Below are 21,443 nucleotides of genomic sequence, written 5' to 3' on the forward strand. Positions count from 1 at the left end.
CCCGCCCGCGTGGCCTGGGGCCAGCGGGCTGGTGGGTCCGGGGACCTGGCGGGGCCGGAGACCCGGTTCCCCTCCGCACCTGGAGCCTCCAGCGCCCGAGGGGCAACTCGGAGCCCGCCGGCGCGGTTGAATCACAAGTGAATCACACTCTTCTCAGGGTCTCGGAGTTTCCTACGGAGAGGAGGCGGGGCAGCGCTGCGGATTCGCCTGGGCCACGCCGAGCGCCTGCGGCGACCGGGCGGGGGCGCGAGGGGGGCGGCGGGGCGGGGCTGCGCCCCCGGCCGAGGAGGCGCGGGCGTGCGCGCGGCCCTTTATAGCGCTCCAGGCACCGGCCTCCCCAGACTCAGGGTCCCCGCGCCACTTCCAACCTTCGACCGGCCGCCCTAGGGTGCCTTCCGCCCAACCTCTCCAGCCTCCGGGCGCAAAAGAATCCTCCTGATCTCGCCACCGGCTCACGGACATGGGGACTCCCACTGGATTCTGGTTGCCCGGCACCGAGACCGCTGTCTCTAGAACACTGCTCCTCGGCTGGGTCCTAGTCCAGGTGGCCGGAGCCTCCGGTGAGTGGCACCCGCCTCCCCGAAGTCCCGGGGCGCTCCGCTGGAAGGAGGGTGGACGGTCCTGGCTGACAGCGGGCTGACTCTGCTGCCCCAAGGTGCCCCCCAGCGCCTGCGGAGCGCAGCCACGACCGCGCACCGCTGTTTGAATGAACCTGGGCCTGTGGCGCGCAGGCGGGAGTTGGAGGGAAGGTGGTTTGCGCAGGGACCCGGCCTGCATCTGCTGGAGATGCTTGTGGGGAGGTGCGTTGTTGCCTAAGTGTATTTGTGGCTTCAGCTTTGAAGTTTAGGGAAAGATCTTCCCAGTGACTTTGAAAGTGGTACTCAGGTCCTCACCTGCACGAGTCAGTGGGCAATGGTTTGGATATTATCCGTAAGTGCGAACTTCACTTAATAGAGAGCGGCCCTCAGTATAATCTTGATGGTCTTTGTTTTAGATTGAGTTAAAGACAATCCTGTTGCAAAATGCCTCTTGGACTGAAACAGTCATTACACTCTGCGTGTCCCAATACGCCTGTTCTGTGTGCTAGGCAGGCAGAGACTGACCCAGGGACTACTGCAAAGCAACCCATAATAATAAAGCATCCTAACCAGTGCATTCCCTGGTGTGACAGGTTGCACATCTGCCTGGGTGCCTGTGGAAGGTTCAGTACAGAGACATTTTAGGTAAAAATGAAGAAGGTCAAGGTTTGGCTTCATCATTATATGCAGCCCTAACTCTCACACATGTGGAATTTGCCCATTTCCATATCTTATGGAAGGCTGTAACTAGAAAAGTCGGCCCCCTGCCCAACCCCAGAGTCCCCCAGCTGGGCCACGGACACCCTAGGGTGCTGATGGCTCCCGGGCTGTGCTTCCCAGTCACGTTAACACAGCGAGTCCCCCATGAATGACTTCAAACAAGGATTTCCAGATCCTTGTCTGTTTCCTTACCTTGCAAGGAAGATCTTACCATAAGGAAATTCTGGGACTGGGAAAAAATTGAAGATTTCTTTTCTTTTGATAATTCATTACTGCAGCTTTTGTGGTTAGGAAAAAAATTAATGTTAGGTTTATGGTAATGTTTGGGGCGGAGGTGTTTTATACCCACATGAAATCATGTGCTGAGAAGTTCATGTAATAATAGCTGTTTCTCTGTTGTTTAAAGGCACTACGGGTGTCGTGGCGGCATATAATTTAACTTGGAAATCAACTAATTTCAAGACAATTTTAGAGTGGGAACCCAAACCCATCAATCACGTCTACACTGTTCAGATAAGGTAAGCTAAGTACAAAACAAGAAAAATAAGGTTTTCAATGTTTCCTCTCTCCTGTGCCGAATACAAATGCCTGTAAAGCCGATTGATGGATGAGATTACTTAATAGGTGACTTGGTGATTTGCTGACCAGAGCCATACTCTGTCAAGCCTACATTTCCAGACTTTAAATTGATAAAACATTGTAGTTGTTTTGGGGGATGATGGTAGAAAAATTCCTAAGTGGAGCATGAGCTGTGGGGGGCGGATAGCCTTCTGGAGCCAGTCACGTTGGCACCGATAGGTGATGTGCTTCTACATGGACAACTAATCTTACGAAAGTGCACGGGTCTGTTTCCAGGCTGTCTAGACTGGGAGCCTGCTCTAACGTGTTAGGGAAGAGATGAGGGGGAAATCGGATGTATACTTTGCTCCGAAGCAATGTGTATGCATTCACCTTTGGATTCATGATTCAAAATTCGGTTGCTTATGTGATAGCAGCGGAGGTCGATTTCATGACTCACCAAACCGGAAAGACATACTCCTCTCGTACCCTCAGCTTCCGGGGCTGCTCTGCTTGTTTAACTTTGTCGCTGATTGACAGCTCTCCCCAAGAGCCTGTACTTCAGTATATTCCGTCTAAAGGTCAGCGTGTCTTCCTTGAAGGTTTTCAGCATATCCTGCAGGTTTCTGGTTCCTGAAAGGTTCTAGGAGGCTCATTAGAGATCTTACTAATTAGAGGAGAGCAGCTGTGGATGTTATTTTAAAACTAATTGTATAAAGGCACAAAAGTATCACTGGCTAAATTTAAGGCGTTTTGCTTTTTGGTTTGGTTTAGCTGGTGTCAAGCCTTTTATAGCATTAGGAATGTAACACCTAAGTATCAAGAAGCTCTTCAGAGTGGATGTTGTTGTTTTTCAAAATGAACTTAATGACAACTGTTGCCAGACCAACAGAGAAGAGAATTTTTTTTGGGTGTGTGTGTGTGTGTGTGTGTGTGTGTGTGTGTACATAGAGGGAGAGAAAGGAAATTCATAGCCTGAGACCATAATTATGATTATGGTCAAATTTATCGATTCAGATTTCATTAGTCAATACAGAGCTAAAGTTGGCCTCAGTAGATACTTTTCCTCTGGAGAGTGAAAATAACATTTTAGGAGGAATGCTTGCCTCCTAAATATATTCAGTCTTATGTTTGGTGAACATGCGGAAACATAGTTATGATTTGCCTGATTTTTAAACATAAGCCTTTGTTAGCTCTCAATTCTTGGACTTCCCAAGGCAATTTTAATTGAACGTAGCCTCTAATGTGCAAACACCCGTGAAGAGCTCCCACTTGGGGGCGCTCGCGACATGGGATTCTGGCGAAACTGGCAGCCCCTCTTCACTCTTGACCCTGTGCTAGAGAACACGTGAGCAGTCCTTCCTCCCTGCTGGAGACTTCACTCTTCTCCATCCTCCCTGTGGGGTAAGCGGGGCTCCCGGGTGAACGGAACCACAGCAATCATTTTATAGAAGAGAGAACCGTTGCCCTGGGAAGGTGAGGGATTTGTTCATGACTGCATTAACGATGAGTGTCCAGCCAGGTCTGGAACCTTGCAAGGTCTCCCTAGTATTCCACCGCCGCCTTCTCTGGGGGTTCTGCGGCAGTCAGTGCGAAGCCCCAGAACTGGCAGGAGGAAGGACGGTTGGTGGCAAAACACGAAGTTTTTTGTTTCTCAGGCTTTTTTGTGAGGCTCCATCTCCTTGGTGGCCACCTTCCCTCTCAGTTTTCCTTCTTTAGAGGAAGCATCTTAACCTGCTAGTCCTCTTCACCAACTGGCCTCTCCCAGCCGCAGGGCGGCACTGCTGGACCTGAAGACCCTACTTGGATATCCAGCTGTCGTCTCCCTTTTAGAAACGGTTTGTGATCATTGCAAACAGTTGTTGGGTCAAGCACAGAAACGTCCATCACCTGTAATGTTGATTCCACGGGAATGTTTGAATTCTGAAACTCAACTTCCGAAGCTTCTAAAAAACACCCTTTTCCTAAATTAATGATTCTGTTGGAATTTTTAGTAATTAAGACAGGACTTTTACTATTTCCAAATTGGGAGATTTTGCAATAAATACCTGGTGGACCCTCGAAGGCTGTTAAAGTGTTAATCCTTCTAATAGTGTTCAGAGGAACTGACTACAGAATTGTCCCTTCATTACCTGTTCACACAACTTTACTGATTTTACTAGTTGCAGTGATATAGGTCCTTGTGCTAAATTTTGCCACTGAATACTGTGATTTTGACGCGCAAGCTGGGAGGAGCCAAATACTATCTCTCAGTGGGAATGTGGTTGCAGAGCGTGGCACTCTTTCCCCTGTCGTCTGAACGTGTTTGCCACAGCGCTGGAGAAGAATCATGTTTTCCTGCACCTTTGTAAAATGCATTTTGTCACTCTGGAATTAAGACAGCCTCTCTACTTTTATACAGATAATTAGAGAAATCTAAGAAGTCAAAATATTTCTGTATCAATGTTAGTTTGTGAATTTTAGGACAAAGTGTATGTTCACCCAAACCCTCGTAACCTGATTATTTAGCTCCAATTCTCTGCCAGATACATATTTACAGCTCTTATGTATGTATTCAGATAATTGAATTCAGCTTGTTTTCTCCCTGATTCAACCTGTAAATGCAAACCATCTAGTACTCAGCAAGGCCTGGCTGTGCATAAGCCCTGCAGATTTGCTATTTAACAGCAAACACCAGGGCACAGGCTCCTGGTAACAAGCTGACCATGTTAAATATGAAGCGCTTTAATGAAGACGCCAGTGCTGGGGAACAGGGAAGGGAGCGGTCAGTTCTGGGCAAGGTCTGGAAATTCCTGAGGGAAGTGGGGTTGGGACTGGCCTTCAGTGATGGCCGGGGCGTGGCAGAGAAGGGCGCTGAAGAGAAGGGAAGAGCAGCATAGCTCCCAGTTTATAGGGGGCAGAAGTATGTGGGTCACGTTGCAGCAGCATTTACCTGCACGCTGTTTGGGTCCTTTAAAGTAATTTTAAATGTATACAAATTCTTTAAATAATTTCCTCTTCAAGGAGGTCTTACAAAAGGAAGATCTTTAGTCTCTTAGTCCCTCAGATTTTGTCCAAGAGATACTACTACCTGGACTGTTATTCTGTAATCTTAAATGGGATGTATTTGCCTCTTGTAAAAGCGGGGGAGAAGTGTCGCAGAAGAGAGGAACAGATCCAGTTCTCACCTCCCTAGTTACATGACTTAGCTACTTAGTGTTCCTGAGCTTCAGTGTCCTTGTGTAAAAAAGATCCACTACTGTCTTAGAAGGACTGTATCAAATGCAACTTGTAAAAGGCCTGCTACAGTACTACTTGGCATATCGTACACTCAATATATGTTAAACAACCACCCCGATAATTGTTGTGATAGAATGTAATGTATAGAATATATTATATAGATTCCATTATTAGTACATTGACTATATTCTACAGACTATAGAGTGTGATAGAATGGAATATAGTACAATGTAATAAGTAATAAATAATTGAGTCCTAATACAAAAAATTGTCTACATTTTAAGAAAGATATTCAACAAAATGGTTAAAAACACAGACCCAGTCATCAAACTGCTCTCTGGCTCTCAGCCCAGGTGTGTGACTTGGAGCTGGTCACCTGATCTCACTTTGCCGCACTTACCTCCTCGGTGAAAACGGGTGATTACGGAGCCGTCCCAGGTTACCCAGGTTACCGTGAGGACTGCAGTCATCTGGAGTGCTCAGCGTAGCAAGTGCATGCTCACGAGTGGTTGGGGAGGCTATTATTGTAACAGCACCGCAGCCAGAAAGCCTTCTGTCTTGTTGGATACAAATCATAATGTTCCATTTCTCTTCCTTCCTTTCTTTAGCCATAGATTAGGAAACTGGAAGAGCAAATGCTACTCCACAACAGAGACAGAGTGTGACCTCACTGATGAGATTGTGAAAGACGTGAAGCAGACATACTCAGCGCGGGTCCTTGTCATGCCGGCGAATGCCACCGGTTACGCCGGGGAGCCCGTGTACACAAAATCCCCAGAGTTCACGCCTTACTTAGACAGTAAGTGTTTGGTTTCCTCCTTGCTTCTGAATCTTTTTGTGAGCTTATGACCCTTAGGGGGCACTAGTCCATAAACACTTTTTTTTTCTCGGAAATTGGGTAGTGCCTCTCACTCATTCTGATGTGGTCGGAGACTGACAGAGCTTGAACTTGGGAGTGAATGACAGTGTCATCGGCACCTCTCTCCACTGGTCTGTTCCCAGTCTGTACCAGTAACAGGCTGTGTGGGGCCTGGGAGACTAGGAAATAGACCAGGGCTGGGGTTTCAGCGTTTCTCCTCATATATTTCAGGGATTATATTCACATATATATACATCACACATAAATATCCTAAAAATTCTGTCCCAAATTCTATCAGACCAGAAAGTCCCAGTTGAAGGTTTTTCACAGTCACAAATGCACAGGGAAAGTCTCCTTTCCCTCTGCTCTCAACTTGCTGACCTTTTTGAATTAGTTGGCCATGGTTTGTGCCTGCATTTGCCCAACCAGCTCTCAGCCTGCCTCCTTCATGCTGGTCTTTGCAACTGAAGAAGACTTTCCTCCCTGGCCTTTGCCCCAGTACACTGACCTAGCATCTCCCAGAGGAATGCACGGCATTCCTGCCAAACAGGAGATTGCATTTTCCTGTCGTGACTGTGGTTCCAAAGTAGGTATTTTAAATAAACACGTAGCACCCTGGGAAGAGTGAAAGCTTGTAAGGTCTTTAAATCTTGAAACGTCTTTGAAGAAGACCTAGAGTTCAAGGTTAAAATGAAAGTGTCATGTTCTTGGTGCTTTTAAACCTATCCTTCTCATCACCCAGCGAGAGAAAATACTTTCTCAGGCAGGGATGGTGAGAAGGGGCAGACGGACGGGCAGTCAGCCAGCCTTCCCCCTTGAGTATCTCCTTCGAGGGTGGAAATAGAAGGCAGCCTTAGCCCAGGTGAACCTGGCTGCCTTCCCTGAGCCCCTGTTGGCCAGAACCTGTCTTCAGACTCTTGCGGCGTTTTTCCCTCGTGTGCCTGCCACGGCTGGCTCTCGGCCGGAGCTCACGCACCACGTCGGCAGCCCCCCCAGCTCCTCTGCTTCCTGGGCTGCCCTGCTCCTTCCCTTGAGGGCATCCTTGTCCTGGAGGTTTTTATGAGCCACTTCAGATCCACTTTTGGTGCAAGATAAATATATTATACATATGTATGGATCATCATACTTGCATATAATTTGCATTAAATTATTGGGATTGGTTTTACTGTCATTCAGCCAAAGTGCATAAGATAATTAGAGTCCCAGGGGTTAAAACTGGTCCCTTGAGGTACCAAGGACATTTCCAGGTTTCCCACCTAAAAATGGAATCGTATGCGGCTGTACTGTTTCATAAAGAAGCCACTAACCACATGTGGCGATTGAGCACCAGAACTATGCTATAAGATGATAAAATACACACTAACTGTGAAAAAAATCTCCAAAAGTTTTTAGATTGTGATTATATGTTAAAATGATAGTATTTTTGCCACATTGGGATAAATAAAATATATTAGCGAAGTTCATTTCACCAGTTCCTTTTCACGTTGTCTAATGTGACTGCAGGGAGAGGCACCATGACCTCGGTGGCTCTGGTTGTATTTCCGACGGGCAGCACGGCCACAGAAGGTCTCAGGGTCCGACACTGGTGCCACTGAGCTTGCTGTTGCTAGGAGCTGATTCTGTGCAGGGGTTTTATGAGGGGTGACCAGGGTGTCACTAACCATGATAACTAAACGGGATTCTTTGGTTCCAATGAAGTTTATTTTCTATGTTTAGCAAGCCTCGGACAGCCCACAATTCAGAGTTTTGAACAAGTCGGGACAAAACTGAATGTGGTCGTACAGGACTCACGGACCTTAGTCAAAGCGAACGGCACGTTCCTGAGCCTCCAGGATGTTTTTGGCAAGGACTTAAATTACATACTTTATTATTGGAAATCTTCAAGTACAGGAAAGGTGAGGATTCTTTCCTTTGATATTATGGCTTACTTTTTTTTACAACCCACTGCTTCCCCGACTCAAAACTGGCGGAACTGGGTAGATGAGAGTGTGGTGGAGTGGGTGGGGCGCCTGCTGTCCTGGCTGTGCTGGACTTCAAGCGACCTTGTGACTTCGGGCAGGGCCCCCTTGGACACTCGGGTTCTTAGGCCGAGAGGGTGGACCAGATCATCTCTAAGGTTCCTGTCCGGTCTCACATTTCTTTCTCTGTTGAAGATCACAGAAACAAAATTTGTTTTCCATTGAATAATTAATATATCCTTTTTTTCCTTTACTGCAAGTATCTTGTAAAGGGGCTCAGTTGGCCGTATCTAGTTTTGGGGCAAGCATTCTCAGCTGCCATCGGGGGGCGCTGTCTGGCCCAGTCCCTTCGGCCCTGCACACGCTGGATGTGCCCGCGCGCAGGCTTTTCCTGCTCAGCGCCAGTACAGGGGGAAGAGCTCACGTGGAGCCCAGATGAATTATGAACTCTCTCTCTTTTAACAGAAAACAGCCAAGTCAAACACTAATGAGTTTTTGGTTGATGTGGATAAAGGAGAAAACTACTGTTTCAATGTTCAAGCAGTGATTCCATCACGAAAAGTTAACCAGAAGAGTCCGGAAAGCCCCATTGAGTGCACTAGCCGGGAGACAAGCCTGTTCAAAGGTGAGCGGCTCTGTCCAGCAGGCACGGGCACGCGGATGGGTGCCTTCCGGAGGACCCCCTCCCTCAGAACCAGGATATGCTTTCACTCAGAGAAAAACTGTCTTGATTTTTCTTGTTTCTGTAAGGGTTGGGGGGGGGGTAACTCATAATTTTAGGCATTGAGAAATGTTTCTATGTTGTTCCCTTATGGTAGCAGGTGTTTTCTTGAGCATCTGCTATGGACTAAGCTGTCCGCTGAGCTCTGGGCACACAGTCCATGTTTGGAGGTTAGCATCAATCACAGATTTCTCTGGGCATGTTTTCATACTTAAATTCTAATCTTGGGGGCTTGGGGGGAGCACTTGGACCAGCTGTGAGCACCTGCAGTGGGCTTTGGCCACCGAGGATATACAGTCTAACCCACAAAGGGAAGAGATTGAGTCTCTCACGTGTGCCCACCGACGTGTGCTCGTGCCTGCGCACACACTGGGGCCGCCACAGAGCAGCCGCAGTGGGTGTTCAGACGTGTACGTGAGGCCCACAGCCTGGCAGTCTCCCTCCAGGCTTTGTATGGAAAGTGCTCGGAGCGCTTTCAGGGAGTCCGAGTCAAAGGACGGTAATGATGACCTAGCCCCTTGCTGAGAGGAGATTTGGAAATTGAAAAGCACTTTAAAATAGATTCTCCTCCACTTATTGACGCTGACAGAAGGGAAGGGCTCTCCTTCACTCTGGTCCTGCCCCTCCGGCCCATCGCACCCAGAGCCCCACGTCCATCCTCCTCAAGCCCACTCCAGTTCCGCTGCCGCTGTCTCACGCACACCCCAGCCGCTGCTTTCCAGGTCTCCTCTCGCTGCACCGTGTCCTTGGGGAACCATTGTAAATGCCACCCCCCCCCCAGAAAGCCTTCGTATTGCCCCACCCAGTCACCACCTCCCTGCACCTGAATTCTGGTAGCAGTCTGTGTGTCTCTCTGTGCAGATGGGCCATCTTCGACCATAATCACTGCCACCAAACGCAGCATTATTTTTACACACTTGTTTCTAACAGCTGCTCTTCAGTCTACGTGTACCTTCTCTAGACTATGAACGTTATTTTTTACTGAATGGCCCATTTAACGCTTTTGGCCATTGTCAATTACCCTAAGTCATCTAGGGTTTGACAGATTCTTCCCTGACCAAAATGTGTTGTGGTAGAAAGAGTAGAGGAAATAAATTTCAAATTACGTAAAAACAGGGCGATGTAATTTGGGATTAAGCCCTCAATCCCGCAGTCTGATAAATGGGATGCGAGCTGTCTTTCCTTGTTGACTTGGTACCTTTTATTTTGCAGACAAGTTCTTCATCATCGGAGCAGCAGTGCTCGTGGCCATTGTCTTCATCACCACCCTGTCCCTGTGTCTGTGCTACTGCAGGAAGGCCAGAGCAAGGCGAAGCAACGAGAAAAGCTCCCCCTTCTCTGTCGCATAGAGCACAGGACGTTGGAGCTGCCGACTTCTGCAGAGTTGGTGTTGCACTGTGACCAAGAACTTTTAAGAGAACAGAATAGATGGAAACAAAAAGAAGTGTTTTGATGCACGGAGACACTTGGGCCCAAAGACAGTTCTTTATCTGACTGTTCTCATGACTAACATTCTGGTTTCTACCCCAGCACCTGTCACGCTGGAATGTGATGAACGGTACGACCAATCCCAAGGCTTTTAAATTTCTTTTTTTAACACTATGGCACCTTTTGCACATATCATGCTTTGGACTGAATGTTCTACACCCCAAGACAAAACCAGGTCATCTGAGCAAAAACAAATGAACAAATGCCTTAAAAAATCCTGGGTAGACTTTTGGAGAACTTTTCAGAGGCTGACTTTAAACCATGGGGGAGAGTAAAATGGAAATCGGGTGGACTTTTCTAATATATGTCTGTCTTTTTTTAATGTGGTGTTTAGGTACTTCTCTTTTTTTAAGAGGTTTTTTGGAAGTTCCAAACAATTAGCAAAGTTTTACATGAATGTATTAAACGCAGAAGACTTCCACTTCGGGCACATTCCTGACATGCATTACGGTTTGGCACTTTAACTGACATCAGTGCTGTTGACTAAACACTTGACAGCTAACTACAATATAGAGACTTTATATTTTAGAGTTTATGATTTAAGGTACTTAAAGCTTATGTGGACAATGTCATATATATTTATATAATTTTTGAAAAGGTTTTATATGTGGGGATTTATATTTATAGAGGTGATATTGTTCTGTTTGTATATATTGAGATAACTTATTTAATATACTTTTCTACAAATAAAGGTGACTGGGAATCGTGACCATTGCATTCTCGTATCTTCCATTTATTGTTTGTGATGTTGTCCTTGCTTTAGTTGGCTCAGCTGCAGACAAAGGACCCTGAAATCCTCAATGGCCCTGACGACATTATTTTTGTATATGTTTATATCTTACTTACATTAGTTTGCTTGCTGTGGGTTGACTACAGCTGCTTTTAACATCGTCCTGTTCTAGGACCCAGACTACAGTGCAGCCCATATTCAGGTCGGGGCAGAGGACAGGCGACAAGAAGCTGGTAGAAAAAGGCAGCCACGTCTTCAGGCTTCAAGTCGCCTCTTGAAACTCGTGCTCCATATTGGCCCACTGTCCCTTCAGCTGCCATGACACTGGCCCCAGCAAGACACATGACCAAGCCTGACAATATCCTGCCTCCAGAGAGGCACCAAAAGTCACAGGACAGTGGGCAGGACGGTGTCACAGGGAAGGTGGAACTTACGCGATCTGCTGCAGGTTGAGGGGGAGATTTCTTGCCATAGACATTACTTTGAGTTGGCAGATGACAGTTGGAGAGGAGAAAGGAAAATTCTTTGGATTATTTCCTTAAAATTGGATAAAAGGACAATGTAATATAGGGAGAGAGAGTAGAGCTGGCATCTCTAGAACAGGGGTGTCAAACTCTTTCACCAGGGGCCACATCAGCCTCACAGTTGCCTTCAAAGGGCTGAAACAATTTTAGGACTGTACAAATGTAACTACTCCTTAACTGTTAATGAGTTGAAATTACATTCGACCCTTTGAAGGCAATCACGAAGCTGATGGGGCCCCCAGTAAAAATGAGTTTGACATCCCTGCTCTAGAATTAATTAGAAGCTCTTTGCAGGCGGGACTGGGTCAAGTTCATGTTTACAGCTCCGCCAGGGTGACCGTGCAGATGGGCTCTTACGGTGGGGTCGGGTGCATCACCTCCCACTAGAATGCAAGAACAGTGAGTCCTCCATTCACGGACAAATAAAATACAGCAGAACCGTCCTGTTCTCTCAGCTGTACTGAAAGAAGATTCTAACTCCAGATGAAAATGAGGTTCCTGGCACCCACTTGGGCCACAACCCGATCTGCTTCCTGCTGTGGAGGCCTGGGCCCGGACGGTTCGGGAAGAGCATCCAGATGGCTCAGCTCCCTGGACGTGGTCCCGCAGGGAGACCCCGAGCAAGCATTGAAATGAGCAAAGACTCGGTTCACCGTCCAGCCATTCATCACATTGAATCCATTTTGTTCCTTTGCGGAAAATAACTAAGCACGGGCAACAAAACTCTAAACACGAAATGTTTGATATAACATTATGTTCTACGGAAGAATAGACAAAACAAACTTTTGATGTTCCCTAAAAATGGTAGCCTGAAATGGAAAAAGAAAGGTACACGTTTTGAAGAAATTCAGGAAAACAGACTAGAGGATTGAGCTGATTTTGTTGGTTGGCTCCCAATAATCAATGTGTTGAGACCAGAGAGTGTGTGACATGTCCATCACACATATCAGTGTGATGAACCGTACAATGCGGCGTGTGTTGTGTCAGAAAAAGAGGGGGCGCGTGTGCAGCAGAATCAACAGAGGAAAGGCTGGGTGGGCCGTGACCAGAAAGAATTGTGCTTTGCCCAGGATCTCGATTTCCTGCACACAGGGCTACCCAGGTCAAAGAGCTTAGTTAGCACTGCAAAGTGTAAACCAAGCTCCCGAAGCCGGTGCCTGGCAGGGCACTTCCATTAGGCTGCGCGTTCCCTGTCAGGAATCATCACGGCATTATGCAATCCTGTGGCCTCATAATCTAAGGAATTTTAATGGCTCCACTAAAGAAAATACTGGCAAAGTAAAAGCAGGTCTGAGTGGTAAGGAGAGGGTCTGACTGTTCACAGGGAAGGAATCCATTGCACATTCCAATGAAGCCTCCCTGCAGTAGATAGGAAGCTTCAATGCCACAAAATTTAACCCTGTCTCAGGTTGCCGCAGCTCTCCTGATCGCTGAGCCGAAATAGATGCTGTTGCTGCTAACAGCATCCTGAGCACTGGAGCAGAAACCATACTACCAGTTGTTGGCTGGTCCCCTGAAGCCATACTGCCCTCCAGTGGGCCAGATTCTAGGGCATTACTTACCCTGGCCCTTAAAGGATCCCGTACACCTGTTACTACATGAAACTTTCATGCTTTGAAGAGAGATTTTTTTTTTTACCATCTTAAGTAATTGACCAAGTTTGACTTACATAGAAGTTTATACTAGTGGAATCCAAAAACAGTTTACCTTAGAGCCAATAGCCTCCAGTCTAAGTACCCATCTCTTGAATAAATAAATAATCTCTATCCATCAAATAGTAGATAAACACATTCTCAAACGTAATTTTTACCTGTTTTAGGATATGTGTATTTAGCATGTGTTATTTCTCTCCCGTGATTGCTTGAGAAGGTGTATTAGTGTTACAATGGGACCTTCATTGTGATGTATACAGTGATCAGTTTTCTTTTCCCACAGCCCCAGCTTTTCAGCTGGGTGTTCGGGTGATTCTGGCTTTGCCTTTCAGCACATTCTCATCGCTGCAGAAATTGGTTAGGGGTTGGCACATGGCCTAACCTAGTCCAGGAAGGGTAAATCTCAGGGTCGTTTTTTTTTCTGGGAGTATTGGAATACTCTGTTTCTTGTCAAAAAAATATTCTGTTTCATAGTGAAAAAAAAAATGTCTAACCTCAAGACCTACTGGCAATTCTCTTGAGACCATAAAGGGAGCAGCCTTGGCTGGAACTGGCACACTGGACAGCAATGCAGAGTGATGGAAAGAAACTAAGTCACCGAGCTACTGGAGCTACTGGAGCTACTGGATCAAGCCTTACCTGAACTTATCACCATCTGTGGACTTTTCACAGGATATAAGCCAATTAGTTGTTTACGTAAGCTTGATTCTGGATTTCTTTTTGACTTGATTGACCTGTGGTCAAAAGCACTGTTACTGATGCTGTGTAACCATGGAATATAAACATGGAGGAAGAGCGTACCTCTAATGGGAGTTTATAATACGAAGAGCTTATCATGTAAAATAACATTCCATTCTCAACTACTAAACAACTTTACACTAAAATTATTCCCTTTCTGGCAACTTCAGGTTCTTCTTTACTATTCCATCATTCTTACTGGAACAGAAACATACTGTATTGTGTTTCTACTTTTTAAAAAATCTTCCTTTGACCTTATAGAAGCCCTCTTCTGAATTTCCTCCTCACTCACTACTCCTTGGATACCCTCCTCCTCCTTCTGACTTCTAAATATTGGCTTACCTTCCTCCTCCAACCTACTCTCTATCAATAATCACTCTCTAGGCGACACATCCAAGTGCATGGCTCTGTCATCCGGCCCTACCATGCTTGAGGTCCACCGCTTCTGTGTGCTGATGACCTCCAGAGTGCAGCTCAGCCCCCGGCCCGGTTCCTGCACCCACAGTGGAACTGTGCGTCCGAGTATCTACACAGCCTTTTACAAGGATGTATAACAGGCATCTCAATTTTAATATGGCCAACAAGAATCTATTTCTCCCGACCACAAAACGTGTTTCTCCCCTAATCTTCTCCATTTAAGAAGTGTTACCGCCCTGGGCATCATCACCAACCTTCCTTCGTGCCACATTCACCCTTCGGCAAGCCTGTTGGCTCTGCCCTCGGACTCATCCCCGTCCCGAAGCTCACCTTCTCCTCCGTCATTCCTCTCCTTCAGGCCCTTCTCACCGCCTCCCGGGTTATTGCACTATCGTCCCAGCTGTCCCTGTGTCTATATTTGGTCCCCTGCAGTCTGTTTTCCTCACCACAATCAGAGTAGTCCTTTTAAAATATGTAAATTTGCCCTGACTTGTGTGGCTCAGTGGATTGAGTGCTGGCCTGTGAACCAAAGGGTCGCTGGTTCAATTCCCAGTCAGGGTACATGCCTGGGTTGCAGGCCGGGTTCCCAGTGGGCGGTGCTCAAGAGGCAACCACACATTGATGTTTTTCTCCCTCTCTTTCTCTCTCCCTTCCCCTCTCTCTCAGGGTGAATGAATAAAATATTTTAAAACAAATAAAGACAAAATAAATATATAAATTGTGTTTTCATGGGTACTGTTCTCGACCCTTCATGAGGACTCTGTGGATGACTTGGCAGTGTGTCAGTTTGGCGAATCTAGAAGCACATTTCCGAGTCTTTCCCTGTATTGTTCTAGATTTGCACCAACCAAAAGAGAACCGTGCACAGGATGTGAACAGGGGAAGTGGAGCAGCAGCATTCGAAGGCTGGGCTGGCGAAAGGTAGGCCAGACAGGTGCAGAGGCCCCAGCAAAGCCCAGGCTGTTCTCACGCCACTTACTCTGTAACTGGCTTTTCTTCCTGACTTCCGGCCCTGCTGGACCAGATGCAGAAAGAGCAATTTTACATAAGGTTTTCTACCAGGTTTTTCTCAGGGAGTCCAAGGAGGGAACGACCACACTCTTCTGTGGGGACCCAGGAGAGCGGGGTGTGAGCTAACTGTCTTTTCCTCCCACAGTCTCCCCAGCTTTCAGGGCAGAGCACTCAGTTCTCTGGTGGCCGCCCTGGCCGTGCAAGGGCCCAAGGATCCAGCCATGTGCTGGAGCCTCCCGCCCCACCCTGCACCGCCTGGCCCCCTCCGCACTCCTGAGCCCTGAGTTCCGGCGCCCTGCAGCACACGAGGCCCCCTGAGAGGTATAAATAGCAGTAATGGGCCATGGACACAGTGACTGTACCATTCCTCCTTTTTCTAACACTTTATTCAGTTTTTTACATGTAGACTCCCGCTCCACTGGAGGGTTAAAACAATTCTAGGTCATTTGCAGAGTCCCCCCAACAACCAGTTTTTCCCTGCAGCCAAGTCTACCGCCCACGCCCACCCTTCCTGTGCTCTAGGCCCTGCCACGCCCCTACCTGGCCTCTCCCACCAGCTGGGGTGGGAGAGCCTCACTCTTACTTGTTGCTATTTTCTGGGGTTATTATAATTTTATATTTGTTTCGGATGTATAGCATAGTGGTTATACGATCCATAATTCACGAAGCCATCTCCCTGATAGTTCCAGTTCCCACCTGGCCCCATACATAGTTATTGAAATGCTACTGACTATATTCCCTGTTCTGTACTTTACACCCCGTGACTGTTTTGTAAGTCCAATTTGTACTGTTTTAAAGTAAAATGATTGGGTTTTTTAAAAATTTATTTATTTATCTTTAGAGGGGAAGGGAAGGAGAGAGGGAGAGAAATATCATTTCTCTTGTGTCCCCTGCTGGGCACTGGGCTGCAACCCAGGCATGTGCCCTGACTGGGAAAGGAACCGCGGTCATTTTGTTCACAGGCCCGCGCTCAATCCACTGAGCTACACCAGCCAGGGCCAATGTGTACTTCTTAATCTCTTTGCCTCTTCCACGCAGATCCCCAAACCCCTGCCCTCTGACAACCTTCAGTCTGATCCCTCTATCTATGAGTCTGTTTCTGAGGGGCTTTTTGTTCATTTATCTTGTTCTTTAAATTCCACATATAAATGCAATCATATGGTATTTGTCTTTCTGTGTCTGACTTATTTTCCTTAACATAATGCCCTCTAGGTCTATCTGTGTTGTCGTAAATGGTAAGACTTCATTCTTTTTTATGGCTGAGTAATATTCCGTTGTGTATATGTACAAACTCTCCCTTATTCAGTCCTCTACTCCTGGGAACTTTGGCTGCTTCCATATCTTGGCTATCGTGAATAATGCTGCAGTGAGCACTGAGGTGTATGTATCTTTTTTGCATTAGTGTTTTGGATTTCTTCAGAAATCCAAAAGTGGAATCACTGGGTCATATGGTAGTTCTATTTTTAACTTTTTGAAGAATTTTCCACAGTGGCTGTACCAATTTGCAATCCCACCAACGGTGCACAAGGCTTTCCTTCTCCCCACCCCCTACCGACTCTTGTTTTTCGTTCATTTACGGATGATGGCCATTCTGTCAGGTGTGAAGTGTAATCCCATTGTGGTTTTAATTTGCATTTCTCTGATGGTTAGTGATGTTGAGCATCTTTTCATATGTTGGTTGCCCATCTGTATGTCCTCTTTGAAAAAACTGTCTACTCAGGTCTTCTGCCAATTTTTTAATTAGATTGTTTGGGTTTTTTTAGTGTTGAATAAGTAGTCCAAGTCCTTTATAAATTTTATCAACTGTATCATTGGCAATATGTTCTCCCACTGAGTGGGCTGTCTTTTCATTTTGATGGTTTCCTTTGCTGTACAAAACCTTTTTAATCTGATGTAAGCCCATTTGTTTATTTTTCTTTTGTTCCTCTTGCCCAAGATGGTATATCAGAAAAAAATATTAGTAAGAATAATGTTGAAGAATTTAGTACCTATTTTTTTCTAGAAGTTTTATAGTTTCAAGTCCTATATTTAAGCCTGGTTTCTTTTTCTTTTTTTCTTTTTTTGCATGTACCTGTCCAATTTTCCCAACACCATCTATTAAATAGACACTCTTCATCCCATTGTATGTTCTTGCCTCCATGTCACATATTACTTGACCATAGAGGTATGAGCTTATTTCTGGGCTCTCTATTCTGTTCCATTGGCCATGTGTCTGTTTTTATACCCAGACCATGCTAGTTTGATTACTACAGCCTTGGATTATAGTCTGATATCAGGTAGCATGATTCCTCCATCATGCTACCTGGAAAAAGAACTTTGTTGTTTTTCAAGATTGTTGTGGCCATTCAGAGTCTCTTGTGGATCCATATAAATTTTAGAATTATTTGTTCTAGTTCTGGGGAAAATTCTTTTGGTATTCTTTCAGGAATTGCATTGAATCTGTAGATTGCTTTGGGCAATATGGACATTTTAAGGGCGGTTATTCTTCCTATCCATGAACATAGTATATGCTTCTACTTATTTGTATCTTCAATATTGTTCTTCAATTCATTATAATTTTCCAAGTACAAGCCTTTACCCCCTTTGTTAAATTTATTTCTAGAAATATTTTTGATGCAATTGTAAATGGAATTACTTTCTTTTTAAAAATTTTTAAAGATTTATTTATTTATTTATCTTTAGAGAGGAAGGGAAGGAGAGAGGGAGAGAAATATCAATGTATGGTTGCCTCTCATGCGTCCCCTGCCAGGAACTGGCCTGTATCCAGGCATGTGCTCTGACTGGGAATCGAACCGCGATACTCTGGTTTGCAGGCCCGCACTCAATCCACTGAGCTACACCAGCCAGGGCTTGGAATTACTTTCTTAATCTTTTTTTCTGGTAGTTCATTACTTGTATATGAAAGTACAACCTCTTTCTGAATATTTATTTTATACCCTGGTACTTTACTGAATTCCTTTATCAATTCTAATAGTTTCCTGGTGAAATCTTTGGGGTTCTGTCTATATAGTATCATGTCATCTGCAAATGGTGACAGTTTTACTTCTTTCTTTCCATTTTGGACGTCTTTTATTTCTTCTTGTTTGATTGCTATGGCTAAGATTTTCAATACTGTGTTAAATATAAGTAGTGACAGAGGACGACCTTGTCTTTTTCCTGACTTTAAGTAAGACACTTCTGGGTTTTGCCTGTTCAGTATAATATTAGCTGTGGGTTTGTCATATATAGACTTTACTATGTTGATATGTTTCCTCTATTCCCACTTTGCTAGGAAGTTTTAATCATAAATGCTAGATTTTATCAAATGCATTTTCTGCATTTATTGATATGACCATGATTTTTATCCTTCATTTTGTTTATGCGGTGTATCACTTTAATTGAATTGCAGATATTGAACCAACCAGGCTCCCAAGAAAAAATTCCACTTGATCTTGGAGTATGATCTACTGTACATTCAGAATTGGCTGGTGGAGAGAGTGCCAAACACAGGAAATATGGCGCCTGCCAGCCAAACAGAAGGACAGCTCAGGCCCGGGACCGTGGCAGCCATCCTTCTCGCCCAGGCACTGAATCCACAACACCCGGTCTCTCCCTGTATGTCCCTGGGGCTCCCCTCCCACCCCTGAGCCACTGTCCCTCTTTCAGAGTCTAGGTTGAGTGTCTGCAAAGGGAAATTCATGTGCTGGCCCTTTAAGAGGATGCCTGGGTTTCCAGCAGCCTTCCTCTCACCAGGACAGATAGAAAAATCCCTGCTGGTTTTCATAGCCAGATGTATGTGGGCTCCTCTTCCTGGCACTGGGGTTCCAGGCTGGGAGCCCAGTATGGGCTGAGACCCCTGATCCTAAGGGGGGACCTCTGCAGCTGAGATATCTCTGGATTTTCAACCTCTGCACGTGGGTGTGGCCAGTGCACTTCAGGTCCCTGTCCCTTCTACCAGTCTCCACGTGGCTTCTCCTCTATATCTTTAGTTAGAGGACTTCTGTTCAGTTTGTCTTCAGATGGTTATCCAGGACGATTGTACTCTAATTTAGTAATTTTGGCAGAAGGAGGAGAGCACAGTATTCACCTGTCCCACCATTTTGACTGGAGCCTCCATAAATATTTTTTCACCATGTTCTCTCTTAAGTCTGTTATCTGTGCTCTCACCCTGTCCTGAACCAGAAGAGACTCCACTTTTCTCAGCTTTCACCTGACACATCTCTTCTTGAGACAATGGTAGCAGAACTGTGCTGACCCAGAATCAGAAAGGTCAAGGATAAAAGAACATACCAGGGAAAAAAAAGTACAGATTGACATTTCAAGGGACTTCATTCCACCATTCCAACCAAAGAAAACATTTAACAATCACTCACCTCGAAATGTCAATCGCTCATAATAATATTTTACCAAGACTCATACTGTACAAATAAAAAGAATGAGAAAACAGTTGTGGGATTTCACCCATCAGTCGCTGGTGGGTTTGGTGGGAAGCCATAAAAGGAGCCCCGTTTCCTAACCCTGACCTCGGGCTGTCGGGCAGCCCCACACCTCCCGACTTCCCCCACTTCCGCTGCTCCCACTTCGCTCCATGCCGGGTTCCCACTTATTCACCTTATTTTCCCTCTATGAACAGCTAAGCTGTGCTCTTTTCTTTCAAAGGGAGGCTGTCTGCATGGTGGCAACGATTAAATCTTGTGTACATATCTGATTCCCTGAAAAATCTGTGCATTTTCCTGGTTACTTCCAAACCATCACTTTGTTGCATTGTTAGCTCATGCCAAACCAGCAGCCTTAGCGTCACCTCAGAGCTTCTTAGAAAAGCAAATTCCTGACCCTGACCTCAGAGTTACCAAATCAGCAATCTGTGTGTGGTTTGTTTGTTTGAGACATAATTCACATACATCACTGTGTAAGTTTAAAGTGTGCAGCATGGTGATTTGACTCACACATGCTGTGCAGTGATGATCACAATAGGTTGGTTAACACCCATCATCTCATACATGGTGGATACAGTGAAAATGAAATTTCTCCTTTAATGAGCACTCTTATCTATATCTTAACTTTCCTATATATCATGCAGCAGTGTAATCTGTAGTCATCACGTCACACATTACATCCCTGGTACTTACTTATCTTAAAATGGGGAGTTTGTACGTTTTGACCATCTTCCCCCACCTCCTGCCAATGGAAACCACGTTTTGGTCTTCTGTGTGCTCAGTTCAGGGTTTTTTGTTTCTTCGTTTTTATATTCCACATATAAGTGAGATCGATCATACAGTATTTGTCTTTCTGTGTCTAATTCATTTCATGTAATGCTTTCAAGGTCCACCCATGTTCTTGAAAATGGTAGAATTTCCTCAATAACATATTTATATAAAAATTACCTCTTCTTTATTCACTTGTCTGTCCATGGACATCTAGATTGTTTCCATGTCTTGGCTATTGTAAATAGTGCTGCTAGGAACATGAGCGTGTGGATATCTTTTTGAGTTACTTTTTGCATTTTCCTTTGATATAATCCCAAAAGTGGTATTGCTGGATCATAAGCTACTTCTATTTTTAACTTTCTGAGGAACCTCCACTGGTTTCCAAAGTGCCTTTGCCACTTCACAGTCCCACCAACAGACCACAAAGCTCTCCTTTTCTCCACACCCACGCCAACGTATTTTATCTTCTGCCTTTTGATGACAGCCATTCTAACAGACATGAGGTGATATCTCATGTGATTTTACTTTGCATTTCCCTAATCACTAGTGATGTTAATCACTTTTTTATGTACCTGTTGGACCATTCGTATTATCCTCTTTAGAAAAACATATATTCAATAGGAACTGGTATAAAGAACACATGGACAACAACTAAGGGGGGGTGGAAAGGGGAGGGAGGTGGAGGGCATGGGGGGTGGGCTGGGATGGGAGTAAAAGAATACTGTAGTTGAAAATTAATTTTTTAAAAAGGAAGAAAAACATATTCAGGTCCTTTACACATGCACATTTTAAAATTGGATTATTTGGTTTGGGGTTTTTGGTTGTTTTCTTCTTTCTTTGTTGCTATTCAGTTGTATGAGTTTTTTATATATTTTGGATATTAACCCCTTATCTGATACGTGGTTTGCAAATATTTTTTCCATTGCATACGTTGTCTTTTCATTTTGTTGGTTTCTTTGCTGCGCAGAAGCCTACATTTTTATGTAGTTCCACTTACTTTTTATTTTGTTACTCATGCTTTGGGTATGCTTTTCAAAAATTCATTACTAAGACCCAAGCCAAGGGCCTTTTCCCTGTGTTTTCT

At 45.2% G+C, this 21,443-nt stretch overlaps 1 protein-coding gene across 1 annotated transcript; it reads left to right on the top strand.

The window, feature by feature from the left end:
• Nucleotides 1–333: 333 nt before the first annotated feature.
• Nucleotides 334–10,810, top strand: F3 (coagulation factor III, tissue factor). The gene is made up of 6 exons (XM_037137177.2): nt 334–560; nt 1,705–1,816; nt 5,684–5,874; nt 7,651–7,829; nt 8,358–8,517; nt 9,826–10,810. The coding sequence occupies exons 1-6, from the start codon at nt 461–463 to the stop codon at nt 9,960–9,962; spliced, it is 879 nt and encodes a 292-aa protein (XP_036993072.2). The 5' UTR covers nt 334–460; the 3' UTR covers nt 9,963–10,810.
• The last annotated feature ends 10,633 nt before the right edge of the window (nt 10,811–21,443 follow it).

The sequence above is a fragment of the Artibeus jamaicensis genome, unplaced genomic scaffold (assembly GCF_021234435.1).
Source record: "Artibeus jamaicensis isolate MK-2021 breed Jamaican fruit bat unplaced genomic scaffold, CSHL_Jam_final contig_482, whole genome shotgun sequence".
NCBI lineage: Eukaryota > Metazoa > Chordata > Mammalia > Chiroptera > Phyllostomidae > Artibeus > Artibeus jamaicensis.